At 36.1% G+C, this 24,858-nt stretch overlaps 1 protein-coding gene across 8 annotated transcripts in view; it reads left to right on the plus strand.

Annotated features, from left to right (window-relative positions):
* Positions 1 to 24,858, plus strand: part of SOX6 (SRY-box transcription factor 6) — a 373,678-nt gene that overhangs the window by 181,019 nt on the left and 167,801 nt on the right. For all 8 annotated transcript variants that reach the window (XM_032112424.1, XM_032112416.1, XM_032112420.1 and 5 more), the window contains one exon: positions 18,972 to 19,061. In XM_032112424.1, the coding sequence (XP_031968315.1) occupies positions 18,972 to 19,061 (90 nt within the window). The remainder of the gene's footprint in view (positions 1 to 18,971; positions 19,062 to 24,858) is intronic.

Consider the following 24,858-nt stretch of genomic DNA (forward strand, 5'->3'; position numbering starts at 1 on the left):
ACTATTCAAAGATAATTGAAATTGCCTGTTTCTCACATGTATCCTATTCATGCCATCTGCTACCTGAAATTTAGTTTGGATGCTTGCCATGCTGTTGTAAAGTGTTTTCAGTTTTATTTATTTCTAGTTGACCATATGTTGTACTTATATTTGTGTGTGTTTATATCATATACATATAAAGGGAAAGCATTCATTTATCTTGACTTAGCCAGTTTACAGCAGATATTATTGCCTCATCATGTCTCAAGTTCAAAATTAATTTCTTTCAGAGTTAGTGACATTTGGTCTTCATTCATGACAAAAACAAAGAATTACTGAGTACGGCATAATTCTGACAAAATGTCAAGTAAACTTTGAAAATACGTAAAAGTTAAGATAGTGTAATTGAAAAAAGGTACTATTGTGCTTAAAACTGCTTATATTACCATTTTGCAAAAGAATTAAATTCTTCAGTACTTGCATGAGATAGAAAAATCATCTTTCTATCTGAGAAACTGAGTCATGAAAGAATCGAAGGGTTGATTTTTATTCAACCAGCAGTGTTTTTGAAACCAGCATGTTTTGCAGGAGTGTGATGATCATTTTCCTTATTCCTATATTCCAACTTCACCCCAATGGGGTGAACCAGCTAGATTAGTCTGTGTGGCCATCCATCAGAGCAGCTCCTGCACCCTCTTCATGCTTGCATAGCAGTTTTATGGTGCAGAGGGATTTTTTGGATATAGCAGGAGAATTGTTGTATTTTCCTTAATACTAGTTTGAGCAACAGCACTATGTGAATATAGGTGTGCAGCACAGCTGAGAGTTGATTTTTTACAATATTTGTCTCCTTTGTGCAGTGAGATGGTATCATTTACTCCTGGCTGTATCACTCAGGAGTAATTCTTTCTCTATTTGCTCTTGGAAATAAATTTTGTGGCAGGTCTGCCATCATATATCTTTTGAATAATTTCAGAAATGCATGTTTATATATATATATATATCTGTGTATATAATATGCATTGTGCCTGTGTCAAGGGCTGATAAAAATGCCCTGCAGCAGTGCAGCCTGCACAGGCCTTCACCAGCACCATCACTGTAGCTAGTCATGCGTGCTGGCTGTCTGCTTCTGCTCCTTTAAAGTTCCTGGAGTAAAGGATTTGAAGTAGGCTCAGAGAAGTCTCGTAGCTTCACTTCTGCATCTGAGCATGTATAAAGATCTGGCTGGTTAGAGGGAAGTGTTAGTCTGTCTGCAGCCTTGCTGAGGCAGAGCTACTCTGAAGGTCCTGCTGGGCTGATGTGGCTGTACTGTTGTCCTGAAGGGCGTGGCATGTGTTTCACTCCGTGCTGGTGAACATTGCTGCCAGACTTCTCCACAGAGAGAGAATGCAAAAGAGTTCGTGAAGGTACAGAGGTAAATCTTAGTACTCCATTCTCCTAAGTATTTGTGGCTCTCATGTGCATATACTCTGCAAATAAGCTTTTGAAGCCCTATGTAAAACAGTATTTAATTCACCGAAAGCTGTTTAATTCTCCATGAGAGTCTTTAACATCATTTCTGAGAAGAGAGTCTTGCCTGCTGTGTACTCATTGGCCCAAGTCCTCATGTTCACCAAATCCAGACTGGCCCCGAGGTGTTACCTGTGGAGCCTGTCTGAACATCTTTCAAGAGATACAGGAGGAAAGAGTATGTGTTAACATAAAGAGTAGATGATTCTAGGCAAAGGAGAAAGAAAACACAAGAAGCCAAAGAAGAGAATGGAAACATTAAAGAAGGAGGATAGATTTGTCCTAATAGAGTCCAGAGTGCAATAAGTGAGTGTTTGCAGGTGGGGTACAATGATTTAACTGAACAGCCTGTTTCACTGTTAGAGACAACTTTGTTGTATGCACGGGATCCAGTTTTCCTCTTTCATGAAGAACCCAGTTCCCTAAAACTTTTGACTTAGATGTAGAGATTAGAATTATTTTAACTTTGCTCACTGGTATTTAGCTTGTGGTCACCTGACAAGTGCAGCATTTTTAGGGTAAGTGCTATTATTTTTCCAGGCTCAGGGTTTAGAGTTGTCATCTGATTTGGAAAATGTGGACAGGATGAATGGGTTTGTTCCTTTTGTAGGGGATTACAATAATACACGGAAGCTTGTGAGTGCTTCTGACAGATGTGCTGGCGGCCTGCCACTGCGTGAAGGGTGCGGCTCTGACTGACAACTTGCAATTATGTGATGATGAATGGTTCTGATGTGTGTTCAAGAGAAAACCACTTTCTAGAAAGTGAAAGTTGTGCATACGGTTCCTATAAAGTAAGTCTTAAGAAAGGCCCTAACTTCTATTTTTTGTTGGGATAATCAACTTGGATCCCCTTTTCTGTCAAACTTTTTCTGGTTTTGATAAATAAGGGCCAAACCAAAGTTTATATGGGGAAAATTAGCTTTGGCCCATTTTGGCTTGAGAAATGCTTTATCTGCGTTTTTATTCAAACTGACATCATCACTGCAGAGATGTACAAATGCCTACACACAGAGAAATACTTAAATATATACACATGACTGTTCAGTAGCCAACAAGTTCATCAAAGCAAATCCGTCGAGCAAAAAACCACTTTTCTGTTAGGGGTATAATTCACCCATCAGTAGGGCTGTGTAGCTCATGTTAGTGTTAATGGGAGTTTCAGCCACACACCAAAGACAAAATGTACCCACAGAGGACTTATAAACGATCACTTTCTTTGCTAGATTTGATCCAGATTTTTTGCAATATGGTTCTGTCAAAGTCACAGCCTCTGAGCAACAAGACATAGAGAAGGTCAAGTATAGGACCTTGCACTTGGTTCCTTGGCCCTGGAAAGTAGTTACAGAATCTAATAGATGTTGGTTTGCTCAGTGTTGTTTTCTGATGTATGTGCTACATCTAGTAGCCGATACGAATTGAGTGATTTTGGCGAGATTTTATGGGTAACTTTGCCAGTGATACTCTGAATTGAAACCAGAACACCATCCAAAAAAAGAGGAATTGGGCTTTAAGATTAGGATGACCCCCATCTGGAATATTGTAAAGTGTTCTGTTGTCCGCAACATAAGAAGGACATGGACCTGTTGGAGCAAGTCCAGCAGAGGGTCATGAAGTTGGTAAGAGGACTGGAGCACTCCCCCTGCAAAGATGGGCTGAGGAAGTCAAGGCTCTTCAGCCTGGAGGAGAAAAGTTTGTGTAGAGACCGCATAGCAACCTTCCAGTATCTGAAGGAGCTACAGGGAAGCTGGAGAAGGGCTCTCTTTCAGGGACTCTAGTGATAGGACAAAGAGGAATGGGTACAAACTGAAAGAGGCAAATTTAGATTAGTTATTAGGAAGAAATGCTTAACTGTGAGAGTGGTTAATCACTGGCACACGTTGCCCAGGAAGGTTGTGGGTGCCCCAGTCCTGGCAGTGTTCAAAGCCAGTTTGGATAAGGCCTTGACAAGCCTGGTCTAGTGGGAGATGTCTCTGCCCGTGGCAGGGGGGTTGGGACTAGATGAACTTTAAGATCCATTGCAACCCCTTAACATTCTGTTAGTCTATGATTCTATGTGCTGTCTAAGCAAGGTCGTAAAAGCAGTGCTTAAAAAATAAAGAATTGAGCAAACATAAGAAAGTGTGTATCTGTCCAGGTAGAAAACATATCCTTTTGGGTGCAAAATTAGTGGCTTAAGAGTAATTTTTTGTTGTTTTCTGTTTGGCCAAACTACTGACCCTTTTTTTGGGCTACTGGTCCTTCTTGTTTCTGGTATAAAGGTATGGAAGCTTCTTCAAAGGAAAAAAAGCAGTCTTGAGCACAGGTGAAACATGCTCATGGTATTCAAATTTTTAATCTAGTCTTTGCAAAAGTTGCCATTGTTACAGAAGAGTTGTTGAGCAGCCTGATTCAACATGGTGACTCCTGCATGGCTTTGCAGCAAACTATTATCCTGGCTTTCCAATACATTTGTTGGCAATATTTGTTCTTATTCTCTGATCAGCTATTTAATACAGCATAAGGTTCCACTATTAGGGCCTGCATCTTGGTCAGTATCCATATTTTGAAATTATTTCACCAGTGTAAAAAGAGAAAAAAAAAGTAATGAAAACAAATGAGCAAATTTAATACTAATTTTGTAAATAACTGAAAAAAGTAACAGAATGTGGCAATTTAATTTCTTTAACATATGTTCTAGGGCTAATTTCCAGTAGTCTTAGGTATTGAGGAGGTCCTGTTAAGAGTTTACAGAAGAAAGGAGATGTTTTTGTCTTCGTATCAAAGTTCACATTTACACCATAGTTTATAGGCTAATAAACTCATTAGGGAGTTTCATTTTGCTGAAGTAGGAAACAGTTTATTTCCCGTCAGCTAAAAGGCTTTTGGACAATTCTGGAAAATATCTGGATGTGGCGTAATTCACAGAAAGGAATTGTTGCCCCTAAATGCAAGATGATGTCCCTAAATGTAAGATCACAATTCTTACGTGCCTAGAATTGGAAAATCTCTTGAGTTTCTTGAGAAACTTGAGCAATATCACTGTAGAATTAAAAAAAAAAATCAGTGTGACTTTCAGCATTCATGGACTGTACCAGCAGCTCTGGGATCTGCAGTACCCACTTCGCCTTGGGAAAGCCTATGCCTGTGCATAAAGCCTTCATGTCTCTGTGCAGGCCAAGGTTCAGGGTTCATTGACCTCTAGCTTAGGCTGAGCAGTTGTTCCTTTCACATAATAAGTTATATAACATATATAGCTCTGAAAGGAAAAAAAGAACAAAAAAGCCTGATTTTTTTTTCATGCAGCTTAGGCCACTAAGTTCTGAAGAGTCCCTGAGTTTACTAGAAGCAATTAAGATATTTCCTTATAATTTTTTTCCAGGGCCTTCTCTGAGTAAGTCCGCTAGGTGCTGTACATGTAGCAGTAGTAAAACCAAACAACAGCTCTTGCCCCAGAGAGATCTCAGTCAAATCTTGTAATAAGAGAGAACAGGTGAAAATCTGATTGGTGTGGAAAAGTGGGCACCACTGACATTGATGTTAATATTGATATAAGGAGCAGCAGTCACTGTGTGCCACCTGCCCAGCCATACATAAGGTGCTGTAAATTATACCTTGCCCATAAATAAGTGTTTAAAAAAAGCTTAAGGAACCAGAGACGTGTAACTTGCAATGTTTGAGATTCTGCCTTCCTAGTGCTCATGATTATATTAATAGTGTGAGGGCAAATGCAGGAGGAGAGTTCAGGCAGGTTTGCAGCCTGGAGATTAGAGAAGTGTTTAGTTGACAAAAAAGACTGTTGAGTTGTGTAAATACAGTTAAGTTTTGTGGGTAATGTCAAGATAAAAGCCACAGTCAGATAATTTTCACGTGGAGTAAAGACAGTGAAAATGCAACCAAAGAGTAAGAGATTGATCTCAATTTTAATGTATGTAAACATAAATTAGGTGGACCAAACAGTTACCATGCGGAGAACCTGGCAGCAGCCCAAACTTCTGCCTTTGGCTTGATAGTAACAAGCCTTCGCATTGCACGTTCAAACATTTGCAGCTACGTTACTTTTTCTCTACGAAGTCCACACATCCATCCTTTGTACTTAAAAGACTTAGGAATCATGTAGTGTCCTTGCTAAAGATGCTTTAAGAGGAAGTATGATATAAATATAGTGTAAGGATTCTTTTTACAATTAAGAAACATGTGGTTGCTATTGTGAATTCTGTTATTCCTAGAGCACAAGTGCATGAAGTGCATTAGTCTGTATTATAGAATGCAAAAGGGATCAAATCTTTGCCTGTTACTCATGCACTGAATTTGGTAATATATTTAAATGAATAAGGACATATTAGACCTCATCACAGTCTGCAGCTTTCTCATGAGGGGAACAGGAGAGGCATGCACTGATCTTCTCTCTGTGGTGACCAGTGGCAAGACCCAAGGGAATAGCCTGAAGCTGTGTCAGGGGAGGTTTATGTTGGATATTAGGAAGAGGTTCTTCACCCAGAGGGTGATTGGCACTGGAAGAGGCTCCCCAGGGCAGTGGTCACAGCACCAAGCCTGACAGAGCTCAAGAAGTGTTTGGACAATGCTCTCAGGCACATGGTGTGACTCTTGGGGTGTTTTGTGCAAGGCCAGGAGTTGGACTCTATGAGTCCTTTCCTACTCTGAAGATTTTTTGAATATAATGATTTTTCAATATATGATGTCATTCAGCATTCAAAGAAAGACATTTCCTGCCTGTCCCGTTCCTTGGAATAAATATATCTAAGATCATAAACCAGAACTTATAACTGAGTAATCTTTTGGTCTGATAACCTGGAATTTTCTACTGGTCCTAAATACGAAGAAAACCCAACAAAACAACTAAACAACTAAGTCTGTGTTAGATTCTTTTGCATTTGTGTAAAGGGTATATCATAAACCAACATTAATCTATGATTTCAAAATGGGTGTGTAGAATTTCACGCATGCTTAAATTTTTCTGGGGAGTTATGCAGCTAAAATTCACCTCATAAATTTAAACTGTTTGTAACTATAGAGTCTGGATTAAATCAGCAAAAGCAAGAAGACTAAATGTTTAACACAGAAATTGTGTAAATTATCTTTTTTATCTTCTATATAACTTTTAGTGAAGGTTGTGGCATAACTGAGCTCCATTGACTGTTTCTAGTTTTCTAGTGAGGAGGATTCTGGAAAAGAAAGAGTGTTTAGTAACAAATAGCTTGAAATAGGTAGTGTGAACTTAACTGTACTTTCCCTTCTATGTAGTTGTAAAGATTTAATTGTACTGAATAAGTTTTTGCCTTTTGGGTAGCAGATTATTTAAGTATTATTAAATCTCTCAGATGTTTACAAATGACCCCCATTTTGTCAGCTTTGATATTTATTGTATTACTATGTGACAAATTTGGGGAAGATGTTTAGGATGATTAATTTTTGCACCAGCTTTGGGGGCAAAAATTATTTTCTGCTGTGGAATATAGGGTCAGTTAGTGCACAGAAGTGTGACAGCACTTGCTCTAAGAAAGGAGGGGGCCTTGTAGAAATCTGTCAGGCTGTACATGGGGATGTCAAAATTTACTCTGTTGGGAGAGCAAGAGGGGGTTATTCTGTTTCGCTGCTCTAGGACAAGGTGCAGCATGCACTGCTTTGTTATCATTAGAGCTTTTAGTTGCTGAAGTCCAGTGCGCAGGAACTATTTTATGTTCACTCTGTCTTTAATTTGACATGATCAGTACCCTTCAAATTGGTGTTGTTTCCAAATCTGGCTACTAAACCTAATTTATAAAACCTTTTTCTATACCCGTGTATATAGCCACAGGTTTAAACAGGTTTCAAGTCTTTAATTTTACACTATGTCTGCACAACTGGTGAAAGCTTTCTTCAGCTGCCCAACAGAACTTAAAACATATTAAAATGAAACCAATTTTTGTTTCCATGTAGAGAAGTATAATATTCTTACACGAATAAGCAGTAGTTTTTCCCGAAGAAGAATTCTGATTCATCCAGTTCGCTAACAGGGTGATCCTCCATGAATATGAAACTATCCAATAGCTTATGTCCTTACTGGTCAGCCTGAAACTGTAGTGTCGATTAATTGCTTATTATTCAAGCTGTGCTCAGAAAGCATGGATATTACACAATTGGCTAGGATTTTTTTTTTCCCAGAATATTCAGTAAATGTACTACAAACAAATTATCTTCTCAAAACCTTTGTTAAGAGGAAAAAAATGTAGTCAGAATGCCAACTTCACAGGTGTGAAACTAAGAATACAACTTGAAAAATATCATTGATTTCTTGGTTGTTCAGCTTGAGGTGCTTAGGCCCTGATTCTTTTCCAGGGGACCTAACTTTGTGCAGCAGTTTATATATAGTTATATATATTATAGCCTCAATCTTTACACTGACTTTACATTGACACAGCTGCAGCTGTGAATGTTCAGCAGTTCCTCAAATAAAGCCCCAAGTTTTTTTAAATTGAGCTCCCAGAAAATGAAACTGCGACCCATCATTTCTCCTTTTGCAGTTCTCTCCCTCATTCATTTAGCTTCTTTGAACTTTTGCAATGAAACGTAGCCAATGACTGCATGGGCAGCAGCCTCATTTGCTCTGCAGTTCCAGTTTCTGCTTTCATCTGGGATTATCCCCTGAATATATCTTGCTGAATATAGCAAGAATACCATACAGAAATTGTGTACCTTTAAAAAAAAATTTAAAGAATAGATCATAATGTACACAGGGGCTGAATTAGGATTTCCTGGGGAACGTTAATTCTAAGATTTCCACATGTTTCCATTACTTGACTTTAAAAAATTAATAATGTTCTTTTATAGGAATAAAAATGATGGTTCATTTTATCTTCTATGTATATAGGGAAATGAAAATGCGAGAGCATTATTCTTGAAGTTATTAGTGCCATCTTTTCTAAAATCTTTTCATAGCTATTATTCCAGAAATATATATCCATACTAAGTACTAAGTTAATGCTTGGACTCCATGATCTTAGAATTCTTTTCCAACCTAAATGATTCTTTCAATCTATGGCATGTAGACTGCTGCATGTAAAATTTGTAAACCTTTTAAAGCTCTGTTTGTTGGAATTAGGAATCAGGAAATTCTTGCTTGATCTGTATTTATGTTTATATAGGATATGATAATTTGTTTAAGTCAAAATTTTAGTAATAAAAAAGGGGCTAGAGAACAGATTTTGTCAGTGTATTTTAGCGTCCTGATAAAGACTGCATCATGTGCCATAGAGACCTTCAGAAATGGTAAATAAAGAGGAGATTCTAGCTATTGTTTTCACTCCTTTACATCCTTGTTTGAAGTAATTTCAAATCAAGAGCATATTATTTTGCTTTCTTTGTATTATACTTTTACATACAAAAACGCTTAAGGATTTCTCATGAAAAATTCTTTTTGTTATACAATTGTTTTAATTTCAGAATATTTTATGTACGAGCTGAGTTAAGATTTTTATACACAATATTAAGAAGCCTTCAAATTATTAAACAGATGTTTATTACTGCATTATTAGGGTAATGAGTAGAACACAATTTGGGGGAACAAAATAGAGGTCCTTTGAATCATTCAGGTTTTGTTCATAAGTCATCTGGTGTCACAAATTTTGCAAGGAACATTAATCAGTTTAATAGAAACGGATTTTTCTTGCTTTTCGGGAAGTCCCCTCACTCCCATTCCCCCAATTCCCTGAAACTAACCTGGTGTGAAGAAGCCTCCACCCTTTTGTGGTTTTTTGTACTAGCTTTTGTTTAAGATATTTTTAGTCCTCAAAACTTTGCCTAATATTTTCATATTAATTTTTCAGAACTTCTACCTTGTTAAAAGATACAATAGTTGGCATGGCACTTGATAGGAGAAGGAGCAATAACATAAATGTCTATTTGTGCTACCAGAGAATTTCTTGAGTTGAGTTGATCCTTTGCTTGCTTCAGCTTGGTACAAGAAGGGTTGTGCAATGTTAAGAGAAAATAAAATCTGCCCCCACGTCTTTAAAAAGTGAGTCCAGTGGCTGGGTTTAGTACATAGCTGGACACAGGCTGACATTCCATCTGCAACTTCTTGAGCTACTAGGGAAATTAATTTTTAAAAGAAAGATGGTCCGTGTCCAGGAACCATATGATACACAATATGTTCTGGAGCAGTTTAACAAAGAAACATTTAAAGATTACATTCTTAAAATTTGTTTGGGTAATAAGGAGAAGAATGTCACTTCAGCTCGGAAGTGTTTGAGAAGAGTGGATGCCAAAGATGAGAGTGAATTGTTTAGGGTTATAAAAAGGCTGTAACAAGGTACAGAGGTATGAGAATATGACAAAGAATAATTGGGCCAAATATTGGGAGAACTTTCAAATCTGTTGAAGACTAAGCAGGCTGTGATGGAGCTATGCTGAGGAGTTCTAGCTAAGATCTTGGCTCAGTCTGTTCTTTCCCACTCAGAAAAAAATCAGAGAGAAAACTCAGAGCTGTTCAGTAAAGAAAGGTGTGAGGATGTGGAGGCAAAGAAAAGAACGAAAATTGAGATCTGCTTCCATTAGCACAACTTTCTCCTTTCACAAAATAACAAATGATGAAAACCCTATTGATTTTTTTACTTTGCTAATATGTACATAGCAAGAGACAGGAAAATAAGTGTATCATTCTCCTTTTTTATATCAGCTTATACAATCTTTTTGCCATGGATTGCAAGCAAATTGTGCTCTGCTTTTCCTGTCTATCCCTGATTGCTGTTGTTTAAAGCCTAAAGAGACTTTCTCTTGCCAATATTATACGTTCACTTGGGAAGTAAATAGAGGTGCTGATACTTAGAGAATAGGTGAATACATATAATATACTGTATACTATCATTGTAATGCAAATAAGGCAATAACTTCAATGAATACAGCCAATCTAACAGTAAAATATAGCTTATCATAGAGTGGAAACTTTAAGTGGAGGAATGAAATGTACATGTAATTTTGATAGACTTAAAAGATATTTCTCTTGTACTGATATGCCAAAACATTGCATCCAAGCAATTACACTGACGCTTAAGAAAGCTCCTTTTGACATACAAAGTGTATTGTCTAGTGCAGTGTTCATGAAATTAACATTTTCCTGAAGTAATCATGTACAATTAAGTGACCAAATAGTTCTGAGGCAATACAACTGTATTTCACAGGAACTAAATATATTTCTTCACACTGATCCTGCATGTTTTAGTTGAGCAGTCATTAGCATGTTTATAATGGTTCTAATTTAGCACAACATTTTCTGAATTTTATCCTTGAGTCATTTACAAATTGTTCATATTGAGTAAACAAAGGAAACAGATTGCATTTTATACTTAGTAATTTATCTGAAAGAAGAGGGGAGGGTTAATTGTCTGAAAGTTTTGCTCTGTTTGGGGAAGTGATTCTAGTCTTGCCTTGCTTGGCACACAATGCATTTTTCCCTCTGTTCTAGGGGGAAAAGAAAAAAAAAAGAATGGAGGAGTGAGTAAAATGAAAAATTAGGAGCAGGACAAGATTTGCCACTCCCAAAGGGGAGTGTAGAGCAGAATTGGAGCTGGCACGAGATTATCTAAAACAGTTGGTGCATTCCTTAATGATCAAGTGCTTGAGAAGTCCAGCTCTCTCTCACAGAGCATCTGTGTTGATGTTTATATCAGTGCCCTGCTGTATGGGAAAAGCATGCTTTCTCTTGTTGCTTTTCTAAAAATAGTGTGGCATATAGCATTGTATGAGTTATTTTAAGAGAACAAAAACATTTGCGAGGTTAAAGGTCCTGCTTTTTAATAAATAAATAAAAATAAAGGTCAGGACTGTATCTTGGGTTGTTCTTTCCATGAAATACAAACTCCTTTTTATCTAGAGTTTTGCACTGAGCAGAATTTCACTCTTTGCACTAGAGAATTCCTGCTGAAGCAAACCATTTTAGGCAGAATTGGTAGAAGTTCAGACTCTACAGTTTTTCCCACTAGCCACATCATAAAAAGCAGGTCTGGAAATCACCCCCAGCTAAATTCCAGTGTTTCTGTTTAGAATGTCTGTTGTTTCTTGCAAGATCTAGACCATTCAAGTAGTGCAAATGAATTCAGAGGAAAACCAGAACATTTTAATGCCTAATTATTTTTAGTGATCTTGGAGAGTTTTAATTAAAAGTTAAGAGAGCTCTCCAAGCTCTTACAGTTCTAATTTTATCATATTGTGGAAATCTTGTCACTATGAAAAAATGTACAGCAATTGGCAGATCTGCCTGGTTCCCTGTCCTAAACAAAACTGTGTGTTTGGTAGTCAGATCTCAGTTGCATTTCCATCATTGCTCTTGCAAGAAAACATCTACTCTGAGCTGACTGCCTTTTGCATGTAATTAGAAGGGTTTTTTTGCTTTTTTTTTTTTTGGTTGGTTGGGTTTTGTTTGTTTGTTGTTCTTTTTCTGTTTTTTTCTCTCTCCCCTTTTTTTTTTTTTTTTTTTTTTTTTTTTAAAGTTTTACAGACTTGGATAGAAAAGAATCAATATGAGAGGAGGAATTAAGAGACTGGCCAGGATTATTTGCCTCCTTAACATCCCAAGCAAGATATAGAATTTAGGAAATATTTTATTTTATTTTATTTTATTTTATTTGTAGTTTACGATAAATCAAGCAAAAGGAATTAGCAGCTTTTCCTGTTCTAAATGTCATGTTGCTCATTTTTGTGTTGTGACTGCAGTTCTTGATTTTCAAGAACTTGAATTTGGAGAGCTTATTAAATTGAGAAATTCTTGAGAAGTTGGCCAAAGAGATCAGTTCACTGGCTAACAACGTGTCGAAATGCCTTATATTTTAATTTTCTGTTAGACCATGACAATTAATTATGGTACAAGAACAGTATGGAAATTGAGAAGGATGAGATTCCCCTGACCTGCTGCTCCACTGACAGCAAGATTGAAGCCAAGCTGCTTATGAGCAAGAGGCAGTGGCAGTATATTGCAAATATGGATGTTAAGCCTTCAGGCTGATTTTTGATTAGTTTTGCATTGTTGCTTTCTCCTTTTCTTTTGTATAAAGTTTATTGAAACAGAGAAGGATAATTTGTGTTTGAAAGAAGAAAAAAAGGAACTATCACAACAAAAAATCTATTTTAGCAACGTTACACAAACTTTGCATCTTTGGATTAAAACAGAATATATATACAACCCAGCAGTTTAGTTTCTAATAGTCATGGTTAAATTATATTTTATTTTTTGAATAGTGAATGAAGACATGAAGTCCTTAATTTAATTTTGAATTGTTAGAAGATTATAAAATTGTCTTCTTTCAAAGTGAATTAAATTAACCTTATGCCTTTCTCTTTGATACTCAAATGTTAGAGTTTGCATCTAATTTTAAAACACATGACATGAAGCGTGAAAATTAGGAAATATTTTTATGATTTCTTCCTATACTAGATTGTTCTTTACCTCAAGGAAATCTGATTGGCAGTGAACTCACAAAAGACACATAAGCAAGCTGTTGTCATGTACTCAGAGAGGGATCTGTTAAACAAAGCTCCTAATGCAGGTGTATTAAAACTCATCACAGGATTTTAAAAAAAAATACTCAGTTTTCTGTATTTTCATATTTCACAATTTTAATGACTGGATCTAATAACAGCAACAATGGACTTGCTGTTTTAGTTTAATTGTAAGTAACAAAGATTGACTAGAGTAAATCTAAATTCTGCTTGCCTATTATTCAGAAATATTTGTACTGATTTAATTAAAATTTTTCTACTCAGAAGAGGATTTATTATTCTGTGAAAAATACTGAGACAAATCTTCCTCTTTCAGATCTGTGGTGTATTGCATTGTTATTATTTTAGGTGTCATGTCCTTAGCTTCACCTACTTGAAAAAAACACATTTGCAATTGAAGCATGGGGTGAGATGTGCAAAGGTACAACAGGAAGCAGGCCAAAAAATGGAAGTCACTGTAATGTTTATTTGCAGCTCAGTTGGTTTGGGGGGGGAAAAGCAGCTCTTCTGTAGAAGGAATCCAGTGCAATAGGCCTAGTAAGCATACAATTGTCTGTCATAAGGAGTTCGTAAGCTTGTTTAACATTCTTTCAAAGAAAAAAACCCACACAATACTTTTTCTCAAACAGATATTTCATAGATGCTGACAGGCTAATTCCACTTGTGCTGTTTTTCTTATATAGACTTGAATGAGGCATGTGAACTCATTTGACAAAGGCTGATCTGAGGGACACCTTTTCTCCCATGGAGCTGAAGGCAAATAAATGGAATGAGAGTAGTTTGGGTAATATAGAACATTAGAGATGAAGGAACTTGCAAATTGATATGTAGTCCCAAACCCTGCTCAAATGTGATATTTTTATGTTGAACAATATCTACTAAATTATAATAAGATATAACTCTAGACTGAGTCCTGAAATAGAGACAATGATGCCTTTAGTTCCGTTGTGTCATTCTTCCAAAATGCAGAAAAGAACTTTATCCTTCTCTGCTGTGGATCTGAACATGGTTTAGAACAATTTCTCTTGCAGCATTCCTGATTTCTCTTCTAAATCCACTACCTTGTCTTCCCCAGTGCCTCTTTCCTTGTGATGTAACAATTCTGATGCACGTAGAAATATGTCACCTATACCTTTATACCTTTGATTGAATTATATTTCTGTATTGTTTATGAACCTGCTGTGCATTTGCAATCATTATTAATAAATCAATGTGCTTTTGTCTTCTGTCACAAAGTAATGTGTGTATTCAAGAAGAATTGTATGCAAAACAAGTCATGTTTTAGAACTCATATCATTAATAATTATCAGTTTGCAGTATTGTTACAACATGTTTTGAGGGAAGCTTATTATAAAAGAAATAACAAGGCACTGCACAGTAGAAAGAATAAGACAGTTCAGTTGATCACTGGTATAGGTGTTATAAATATGCCAGTCTGTACTATAGTGTTTTATTAAGTCTCAAAAAGTCAAAGCTGATTTGAAATAATAATGTCTGACAGTCAGTGCTTTGAAGTTTTGCTGCTGCACTCTCACATTTAGGTTTTCTTTTATGTATGACTTTACCATAAAAAAACAAAAACTCACACATGGCATGAACGTCTTTTTTTTTTTTTTTATCTGTATTTCAAAGAAAGTAATAGGAGGCTACTTCAGTGAATTAAGAGGGGGAAAAAAAAAGGAACCCCCCCAAATCAATGAGGATAGGTGCAGGCCACTGTAAGGTCATACAGTATTCGTGTAAGCTATAGCTGGGGTGAGTAACTTGTTGAAGACTGTAAAAGTGAAATTAAAAGGAAAAAAAAAACCCTGAAAAAAGGGGAGAATAAGGATGAGACAAGAGGCAAAAGCTAGTCCTGATTCAAGCAAGATGACTTTCATTCAGTCAGAAGAACTTGAGAGCTTGGCTGTGATAGCTAACACGCTCGTTCTTCATCACTGGCTGTGCAACAAAGAGCTGGATTCCATCCATTCCATGACTGATTGATTACCCAACGGACAAATGTTAATTCTTTTCATCGATGCTTTGTCATTGTGAAGAGATTCTTTTCATCTAACACCTAGGCTTTTTTTCCTTCAGCTGTTTTTTTTCCTGATTGTATATCTTTTAACATCCTCTTCTCACTCACCTTTGCAAAACTGTCATGTCTAACAAGATTCTCAGAGTACTTTAAGCTCCTTTAGTTTACAATTAAAATTGCTAACTAAGTATGTAACAAACCGTGATATTAAATAATACTCAATGATTTAATTTAGTCATCATAATTATACTTAACCTGTTTGCTGTCCTTGAAGGAAATTTTTTCCTAGTTCACAAGAGAAGAATATAAAGGAAGAGAAGCTGTGTGTTTTTTAATAGAATAAATTGCTCCAGCGCAACTTCACGAGTTTGATCTTACATGTGCCAGTAGAAAATATGCTACTTTGCGGCATAAGCCTAACTGTGGTTTATAAAGTCAGTGAGAAGAGCTAAAAATGTATAAATGCTAATTTCTTTCATTGCTTCTTTTATAATTGTCTTTAGCAAGAATACCCCTGAATTTTGAAAATGTCGGGATCCACAAGGTTTGGAATGGTGCTGAGGCAGTGCAGGGAGAGTGATGCAGTGCAGATGTGAATTCGGGCTCCTTTCTTCGGTGTTCAGTGCTGGATTCCAAGTCGATGTTTTGTTTCTATAATGAATCAAATCAGAAAATGTATCAGTATGGATGAAGATGTTTTACTGATGTCAGAAGATCTCTCTGTAGAATTTATGTGTCTGTAAAAATTAATTTTCAGTACAGAAAGAAGAAAAATCCCTTTCTGATTCACAAACCTTTCAAGACGTGTGTTTGTGAACACAGAATACAGAACTTGAAGGGAGATGTGCCTTTCAAGTATAAGCCTTTATATTTAGTTTTGGGTCTAATGTGGAGAACCTCCAGAGGGCTTTAATCACATATCATTATTTTAAATTTGAAAAATTATGCAGAATAAACATTGTAATTGAAAATTTACAGGAATTCTAGAGAGCTACTTTTACAATGTTATAAAAAAAATTATTAAAATGCTCATTGTGTAATCATTTTTGTAATCCTCCCAATAGCAAAATACAGTAGCTATAAATTGTGTGGTCAGATCTAGAACACAGAATTTGAATGAGATAGGGGTGTTAAAACAACTCTTTCTTACGGAATTTTTCAGTCATTTGTAGAGCAAAATTCTAACTAGCAATGTGATTATATCAAAAAGGCACACAAATAGACCTGTTTTCCAATCTAGTTCTTTCCAAGTCTGTCTTTAGAAATACATTTTTTGCCCTTACATAATATAAGAACACTACAGATAAGCACGGGTGTTCTTAGGAACAGTGAGAAAAGAAATAAAACAAGCGCTTTTGAGGAAAGTATTTTATCAACTCCAGTAATATGCTAGTTATTTCTTTTTTGTCCTTTTTTAATTGAAATCTTTTTTTTTCTTTGTGTGAATTGAGGAAAATATCTTAGTTAAAAGCAGTGGAATACATAACTTATAGCAAAACAAAATTCTAAAGCCTTTTTTCAGGGATGAGGGGTCTGAAATTTTGGCAGGGGAGAAACACAGAAACCTCTTTTTAAACTAATCATGATATCACAAAAAAGAACAAATTATAATGTTCTATTGATAATTGATGGTTATTTCATGATTCTCCTATTATCAGGCCAGAACTCATAAAAGTAATAAGTGCTTGTTATTGTTAAAAGTAAATTGTTATTATATAACTAGTATTTTAACACTGCCTATTGCAACTTACAGCTCCTTAATTTTGCCTCTTTCATAGAAAGATATAATTAGTAAATAAATTAGCTTTTTTGCCGAAATATTACTTCAAAAATATTTATGAGCTGTGTTGTCTTTCCATGGAGGCTTGCACGGTGAAAATGTGTTGCAATTAAAACCTGATCTTTGATCTCTTGGTAGTTACAGTTTGGTTTGCTTTCAACTGGTTTTTGTTTTGTTTGGGGTTTTTGTTTGTTTGTTTTTTTATGTCAAATGAGTCATGCTAATGAATTTTTAGGCTGAAATGACTTGTACCCTAACATATGATTGGCCATATGACCATTTTCTTCCTTAAACTTCTCCATAAATCTTTAACTCCTCCTTTTGCGACCCCTTTGAATGCCTCTCCTCCCTCTGAGTATTTTTGGAATTCTCTGAAGTGGAACAAACTGTTACCCATTGCAATGATATGATCTCTGTTGCCATTCTTAAATCTGGGCTTTTTGCTTTTGCTTTTGCTTTCACATGTGTGAGTGCTTCTGCTGGGACTGCTGAAATGAGAATTTCAGCTGCGATTTGACCTTAATCTGCCAGTAATTTAGTGGAATTTAAGTTAAGACTGAATGCGGCGTTCTCATACAATCCACTGTTAATTCGTGACTGGAGTAGGACCGGTATAAAAATAATCAAAATTTGGAGTATTATTAGCTACTTAGAAATCATTGTGTAAATTGATCTTCTAAAACAAGTGGCCCCTTGCTACGAGAGCTTCTAGGAAGAGAAGGTGTGTGGTTGTTCCCAGTGTGTGCATTAAGGACCAGCAACGCCCAGAGGGATGTGTGGTCTTACAACGAAGGCCGTTTGCAAAGATTTGTTTTGGGAGCAGAGTTACGTGTAGGTAATGATTTTGATATCTTGCAAACTCAGCTTAAGGGTTTCCAAGGAGTTTAGCACAGACATTGTAGGTGAGTCTGCCTACAGGTGAAAGTAAATACATGTAGTTTAACAGAGATTCTATTATTACTAACTGGGAAGGAATAGTGTTCAGTTGTTTGTAAAGTTTTCTTGGTAATTGTTTAGAAATCCGAATTGTGCTTCTTAAAAGTCATAAAAACCCATATCACATCCACGACAGGGTCATGGAATGGCCATGGGCAAGGACGCTTCCACTAGACCAGCTTGCTCAGAGCCCCGTCCAACCTGGCCTTGAACACTTCCAGGATGGGGCATCCACAGCTTTTCTGGGCAACCTGTACCAGTGCCTCATTGCCCTCAAAGTAAATAATTTTCTCCTAATATCTACTCTAAACCTACTCTTTTTCAGTTTGAAGCCATTCTCCCTTGACATGTCACTACATTCTTTTGTAAATAGTCTCTTTCCATCTTTCTTGTAGGCTCCCTCCAGGAGAATTTGTAGTCTTGCAGGCTCTCCTCATAATAATTTCTATCTTAAAAATCACCTTTTGTATGTATCTGCAAGGTTATCTATAATTTAGACTTCAGAGCCAATTAGTTTAATTCAGAAACTGAAAAAAACCGTTAGAATTTATTGAAGTCTGTTATGCTCAGTATAAAATTTTGTAGTGGAATGGGGGTCTGATCATAGGAAACTTACTGGGCCCAATCTTTTACTTTCTCCAAAGTGTAATGACTTCAGTGACAGTTTTGCCTACAGAAGGCCTCCCAGACTGGGGCAAAGACTTGAAATGTATTCTGAAGTTCATATGACGAAAGCCTATCTTCTAATCATTACATGTTGTTTATGGTGTACTGAGAAAATTTCTGATACTGTGAACATCGAATATGTAGAGTGCTTTCATGAATTCCATGGAGACATTATATGAATAACTTTTGCATTGACATGGGTATAAAAATGGGTTTCAGATGTCACTGTGTGCCAAATTTCCAAAAAAAGCTACTAAATCTTCATGTATAATTTCGAGTGTACAATCATTCTCAAATGAAAGACAGAATTCGTATATACATTGGCAATCTATGCATGTAAATTGGCAGTTAGCATGCATAAATCCTCAACGAAGTTTTTCTTTCAATTAGACCCTTGTTAAATCCATAGTAAGTCCATTAACCTCAGGGGAATTACTTTGGATTTAAAATGCAGTTAAATAAGAACTCTCTTTGGCTGCAAGTTCATTTCCTTTCTAAACTATGATTCGACTGGTACAGGGAGAACAGTTTTAAAATGAAGGTGGCACCTGTTTTCCTGTAAGAATATGTTTGATAATTCCTTTTTTTTTTTTTTTTTTTTTTAAATAGATTCATCCTGTATGGAAAAGCTTCTTTCTAAAGACTGGAAGGAGAAGATGGAAAAATTAAACACAAGTGATCTCCTTGGAGAAATTAAAGGTATCTCACTAGATCAAATTTTAAATGTTTGCATATATTTTAGGAAGGGGATTGAGGATTTTTGAAAGTTCAGAAAAAATAATAGAAATAGCTGTAGAGGGTGGCGTTCTTTCCAGTCAACTCACCCTGCTTTTTAAGGTTTATCTTGACATGATGGATGAGTGTGCCAAAAAAACGGAGTATGTCACAATCAGTTATAGGCACTATCAGGGATGTTATCACAAAACACCAGGTTACTTACATTAGTTCACTGACATCAGCTATATATCTCTGAGCAGAGGAAGAGGAAGAAATGTGGAGTTACCAGTACTTGGTACTGCTTCTTCCCAGTTGCACAAACTGTGTGTAGAAACAGCTTTCAGATCATAAAAGGGGGTAATTGTGTCATTGCTGTTCTAAATCTTTGATTCAAAATGGGAAAAAAAAGATTAAAAAGAAGTATTTCTATTAATCCCATTATGTAGAGAAAGAGCAGGACTGGATAAAATTTGGGACTTACCAAAATCAGTGCAAGATTTGTTGTATATGTGGACAATAATTTCCAGTATTTTCATGATTTCTTGAGCCAGCATCCTAGGAAAAGGGGAATTCTCTTGACAATCAAGTACTATGTAAAAAATTTTGAGTGGTTTTTCCCCCCGCATCAATTCTTCCATGCGTTTTCTTAGTGAGAAGAAATTCAGTGTTATTGATTAAGCAACAAATTTAAAATGTGCTTTTATTTTGTGCTGTGAGAAGGGGTCATAAGGCAGGTTTAAGGAGTACACAAAGTACCCAAGATTTATTTCTCTTCATTTGTATAATTTTATTAAACTGCAACTACAAAGCTGTGGAAACAAAGAGTCATGTTCATCCTATTAATAAATATTTTCTGTAAAATTCTTTAATGTAAAAAAAATATATATTCTATTTGATGAAAATTGATGCTTAGGGATTTAAATTTCCACGGAGGAAATTCAAGATAGTGCAATTTTTTTTTTTTTTTTTATTATACAAGTAGATGAAAGATTGGGTCTTTTTAATAAGTAAGTTATAATTGGTTCCTTCAGGACCAAAAATCTGTTGGATTCTCCTGATTTTTCTGGTAGAATTATGACAATGCATATATGTTAGGCAGGAAAGAAATCCCATAGTAATATCACTGACAGAAACATAGCATACAATTTTGCAGGAACATGTTAAAATTGACTGAAATAAAATCCAAAAAAATTATGTCTTGAAATCACAATCTATTTAAAGCTATATTGTCTCTTAATAGTGTGGAAAACATTGAATGCTAGTTGAATTATTATTGTCCATTAATTGCAAAATATAGCTACTTAGTCTTTAAATGGAAACTACTTGAATGCTATTAGCGAATCAAATGTAAAAGAGGTGGCATCTCTAACAATGCAGAATAATGTTCTTTCTTATTTTATGTGGGAAAAAATGCCTTCTAATGGCATCTCATTTATTGAAAAAGAAAGGTTTGTTTTTTCTGGATTTACGTTGTTCCTCCTATTTTCTTAGCATATCTGTTTATCTGCAGAGTGAGTGGGTAGAGCTCTTGCCTCTCATCTTTTTCTCATCTACCTACAAAGCTCTCTCACTCCGATTTGGAAGAATTTTCAGCTACCTTTTCCAGGGGAATAGCCTATTAGCTGTATAAAAAGGATCATCAGATTAGGCTCAGCAGATTTATATGTTGCTAGTCCCTCAGTCAGTTTCCACAGCCCATTTCCTGTATAACTGGTCCGTAAATGGTTATAGTAGCTGCAGTATTCATCCATGCTGCTAGTTGGCTTCCAGCAAGACTAGATGCTGAATCTTTGCTACTGCAGCTGCATTTAATTTTTTTTAAAATAGAACCAGCATGGAAGACAAATAATGGTTGCTGTTACGTTGTGCTTTACACTTCAAACCTCTTGACAAAGACATTAGTGTTGTTTTATAGAAGAAGAAAATGAGGTGCAGAGTTACATAGCTTGAGTAAGGGCAGGTCTGAAGTTGGAATCCTTTCCTTTGGGCTCCCAAAACCATGGCCCAACCATTGTCTCCAGGCTGGTTACCTCTGAGCCAATAAAACCACTATTAACACAATAGTCTGGTATTAACTCCTATTAGCATTTTTTTACCTTAAATCAGCTCTGAAAGGAAAAAGAAAACCACAAACAAATAACAACCTAATCCATGGCAGCATGAAAACCTGATTACATGAAGGAAACAAAACCAAGTAGGGGAAGCATACTTTAAAATAAATCCTTTCATTGTTCAAGGTGGTAAATTTCATAACCATGAAGGTCATTTTCATAGTGCTGGTTGAATTTCCAGCAAGGTAACTGGCAGGGCATTCTGGGATCTGAAAGAACTACATTTGAAAATCTGTTGTCTTTGTGAGGTCAAATATATTTTTCCTTAATTTCCATTAGATCCTAAATAATTTTATTTAATTGCCCTTGTGCAGAATTTTTGTTCATATTACTGAGAGCCTAACATAAAGACATCAAGGGATGCAGTAAAAATAAATAAATGTGTTCATTAGGGGAAAAAAGTCCTGCTTATAAGGAAGCAAGGTGTTGTCCTGTGAGGAACCACAGCTACTGCTCTTTGCACTGACTGTTTCTGGGAGTTGTTTATTTTAGAGAGAAGGCGTTGTTCTCACTAAGGATAACCTGAGCACATATTCTTCCTCTGTGTCTGCACAACCACAGCCCTCCCCCTTCAGTGAAAGACTAGCATCTTGGTTGTGGGAAGGCAGTTCACTAAGAATCAGTGCCAGAAAAAAGGATGAAAGCAGGAAAAAAAAATGTACCACTGACACAAACTGTTTCTATTCATGTTTGGGAAGCACACAGACAAGAAGAAAAGATAATTGGCTGAGAGAAACAAATAAAAACGGTATTTTCTTGCTTTACCTTCTATATTTAGAACACAATAGTGTTAATCAAGATATAATTATAAACTATATCTATTAATTCAGACAATAGAGGCCAATACAAAAGTAACAAACAGTGAATAATTCATTTTTTCTCAGTGTGGGATTGTTCCTGCTCACAATTACTCTTGCACAGTGTGCTTCACTTGTAAAATTGCTTTTTCTGAGTTTCTTTATTAGGATTTCAGTTATTGATAATGGTCCAGATTCTTCCTTGAATTCCAGCCAAACAAGCCATTGACTTCAGGGAGGTTGCATGGAACTGAGGAGAATCTGGCAGAATGCTTTGTAGTCAAATTCCAGTGGTTAAATAAGTCTGCTTGTTCATTTGATATGTTTATAAATGAAACACATAGGTCAAATTTTCAAAGGTCTCTGAAGCAGTTGACCTGAGTTAAATGCCTTGCTCACCTGGAGAAAAAACCCCAGAGCACTCTGTGCAAATCATTTGATTGTATGCTGTTTGCCAGGGGGTGCATGCAAATAGATTTATCTACGGTATACAAGCAATTTGTTAGGCTTACATCTGGCTTTTTCAGCATTTGGTTTCTTTCGTATATAAATTAAGATCAGGAAATACTTTTCATCCTGATTTTTGTTATTACGTATTTGAATAAACAAAGTGAGGCAGGGTTCTTTTCTTTATTTCCAGATATTTGGGTGCACAGAGTTCTGTCCTCACTCTCCCTCACTGCATGTATTTCTGTTGCTTGGTTATCTAGTTTTTCTTCAGCAGCCACAGCTAGGCAGAGTAGCATCATTTATCACTATACAGAGTCTGTTTTAAGTTTTCTGTTTCTGTTCCAAATATAAATCTCTGGAATAGCACGGTCTTGCATGCATCAGGCAGTTGTCCTACTGAAATAGCCAGCAATGGTCTTTCTCAGCATGCAGAGTCTTTGAAGATCAAATAAGAAAGGTCAGTCTTTAAGTAACTTAAGCAATGATGTTATTGTGAAAGGGTCAGAACTGGTCTAGCAACCTCAGAGGAGAGTGACTCCTGGGTCACCAGCTACTGTGCTGCAGGTTAGTCCTCTGCCTTCCATTGGTGGTGGTTGCAACTGGAACTCTCTATATTTATAGGCATTGTGACTTGAATGTCACATGCTGTCTTTTTGTACAGTAGACTCTATTTTGGGGAGGTGAGTGATTGATGTCCATGGCTTTATCCAACACAGAAGGCTGCTTCCATTATGCTTCCCATGCTTATCCCTTCTCCTTTTGTATTTGCTGCTTTATTAATAAGACTCTAAACTCCCTGTTTTGTGTGATGTGCACATTTAATGGCCTCATATTATTTGGGTAGGTGGGAGGCAGCATTCCTGTTTCCCAGGAAATGTTGAATTTAGTAAAATGAAGCAACTTCACCCATTTGATAGTCTACTTGCAAGATATCCACAAACAATTTTGGAAAGGATATTTTTCCCTGGTATAAGAACAGGAGAGATGCGAGAAAGTGTTTTCTAGGAGCATTTTTTTGTGTGTATTAATGACTGGAAGAGGACAGTGAGGCACAACTGTTTGAATCTAGTAATTTAACACTCTCCATTTCTGGAATAGTCTTGGAAAGAGTTGTGCATGAATGAATCCTCGAGAAAGTTGTGGTTTTTACAGTGAATTAATTTTTTTAAAACATGCATGATTTACAAAACATTTTAAAATGTTATTTTTGCTTCTATTTTATAAAATTTGTCTTCACAGATAAGCTTTCAGGTGTTTCTTGCTGCACTATATCAAATGTGAAGTCCATTTTGAGGAAAATAAATCTGTTTTCCTTTAGCCCTGATCAACACCGTAGTCTGAATTTGCAGTAATTATTTTTCAGTATAATTGCTGAAAATTCTTTCTCATGAAGTCTAAGGGTATATAACAGTCTGCCTCATAAATATGTATAAATAAATATATATAAGTCTTATATCACAGAGGCATTCAGAGGTTTTTAATTATATCACTTTGTATGGCTATAGACATTTCAAAGCTCTCCTTTGTGCTCTCTGTTAAAAACATATTTTATTTCTTTTGAAGTCTGTGTGATATACATACTAGCAATTAAAAACTCAGCTCAGGCTTTGAGACACAAGGTCTTCTTAATTAAAACTCAAACAAAAGCTACAAGCAGAAGCCCCACTATATGATTAAGGTCTAAAGTGTTATGATACATTAGAATCATTGTTAACTGCTAGGATTTAAAAAATCAATACACAGGAAAAAGAATCAACTGGTTCCAATTAGTGAAACCAATGAAAACATCCAACAAAACAGCACAGCCCAGAACCCCTACACCCAAATCCTCAAGAAATTGGTCCTGATTAGGAATATACCACAGGCTATAAAGGTTTCTCATAGTGAATTTATTGCCATGATCCAATGAAGTGATATATTTAGCTTTGTGTTGCAGCTCTCCAGATCAGAGCAATACTTTTGTTTTGCCATTACTTCAGCTTTTGTGTAACATGGTGCAAGGGCTATGCTTCCAGGTCTAACCTGACCTTCTAAATTAAAACATTTGAATGCCTGAATATTTCATAAGCACTTCCAACAGTTAATGTTTGCACGCCCTTTAGTTGTATTTGCTTGAAGAAAGTAATGGATTCCAAAACCGAAAATATTTTGGTTAAGCTTACCGAGCCCCATAGTATCTATTTGTTATGGTCAAGATACCAACACTCTTAGACTAATCAGCAGTGTGAAATAGACTAAACTATATTTTCTTGTGTCTTTTTTTTTTTGATATGAAGTATGTTCCTTCAGATTCTGGATTTAAACAGACATATCCCCAGCTGTACAGACAGAGGGTAGCTCTGTGGAAGAGATTGGACTGCTCACTGTACATAGTGCTAGTATTTAAATTAGGTACATGTAAGTCTTGGCAGGATTGAAATT

This window comes from Corvus moneduloides, chromosome 6 (assembly GCF_009650955.1).
Source record: "Corvus moneduloides isolate bCorMon1 chromosome 6, bCorMon1.pri, whole genome shotgun sequence".
NCBI classification, from domain to species: Eukaryota; Metazoa; Chordata; class Aves; order Passeriformes; family Corvidae; genus Corvus; species Corvus moneduloides.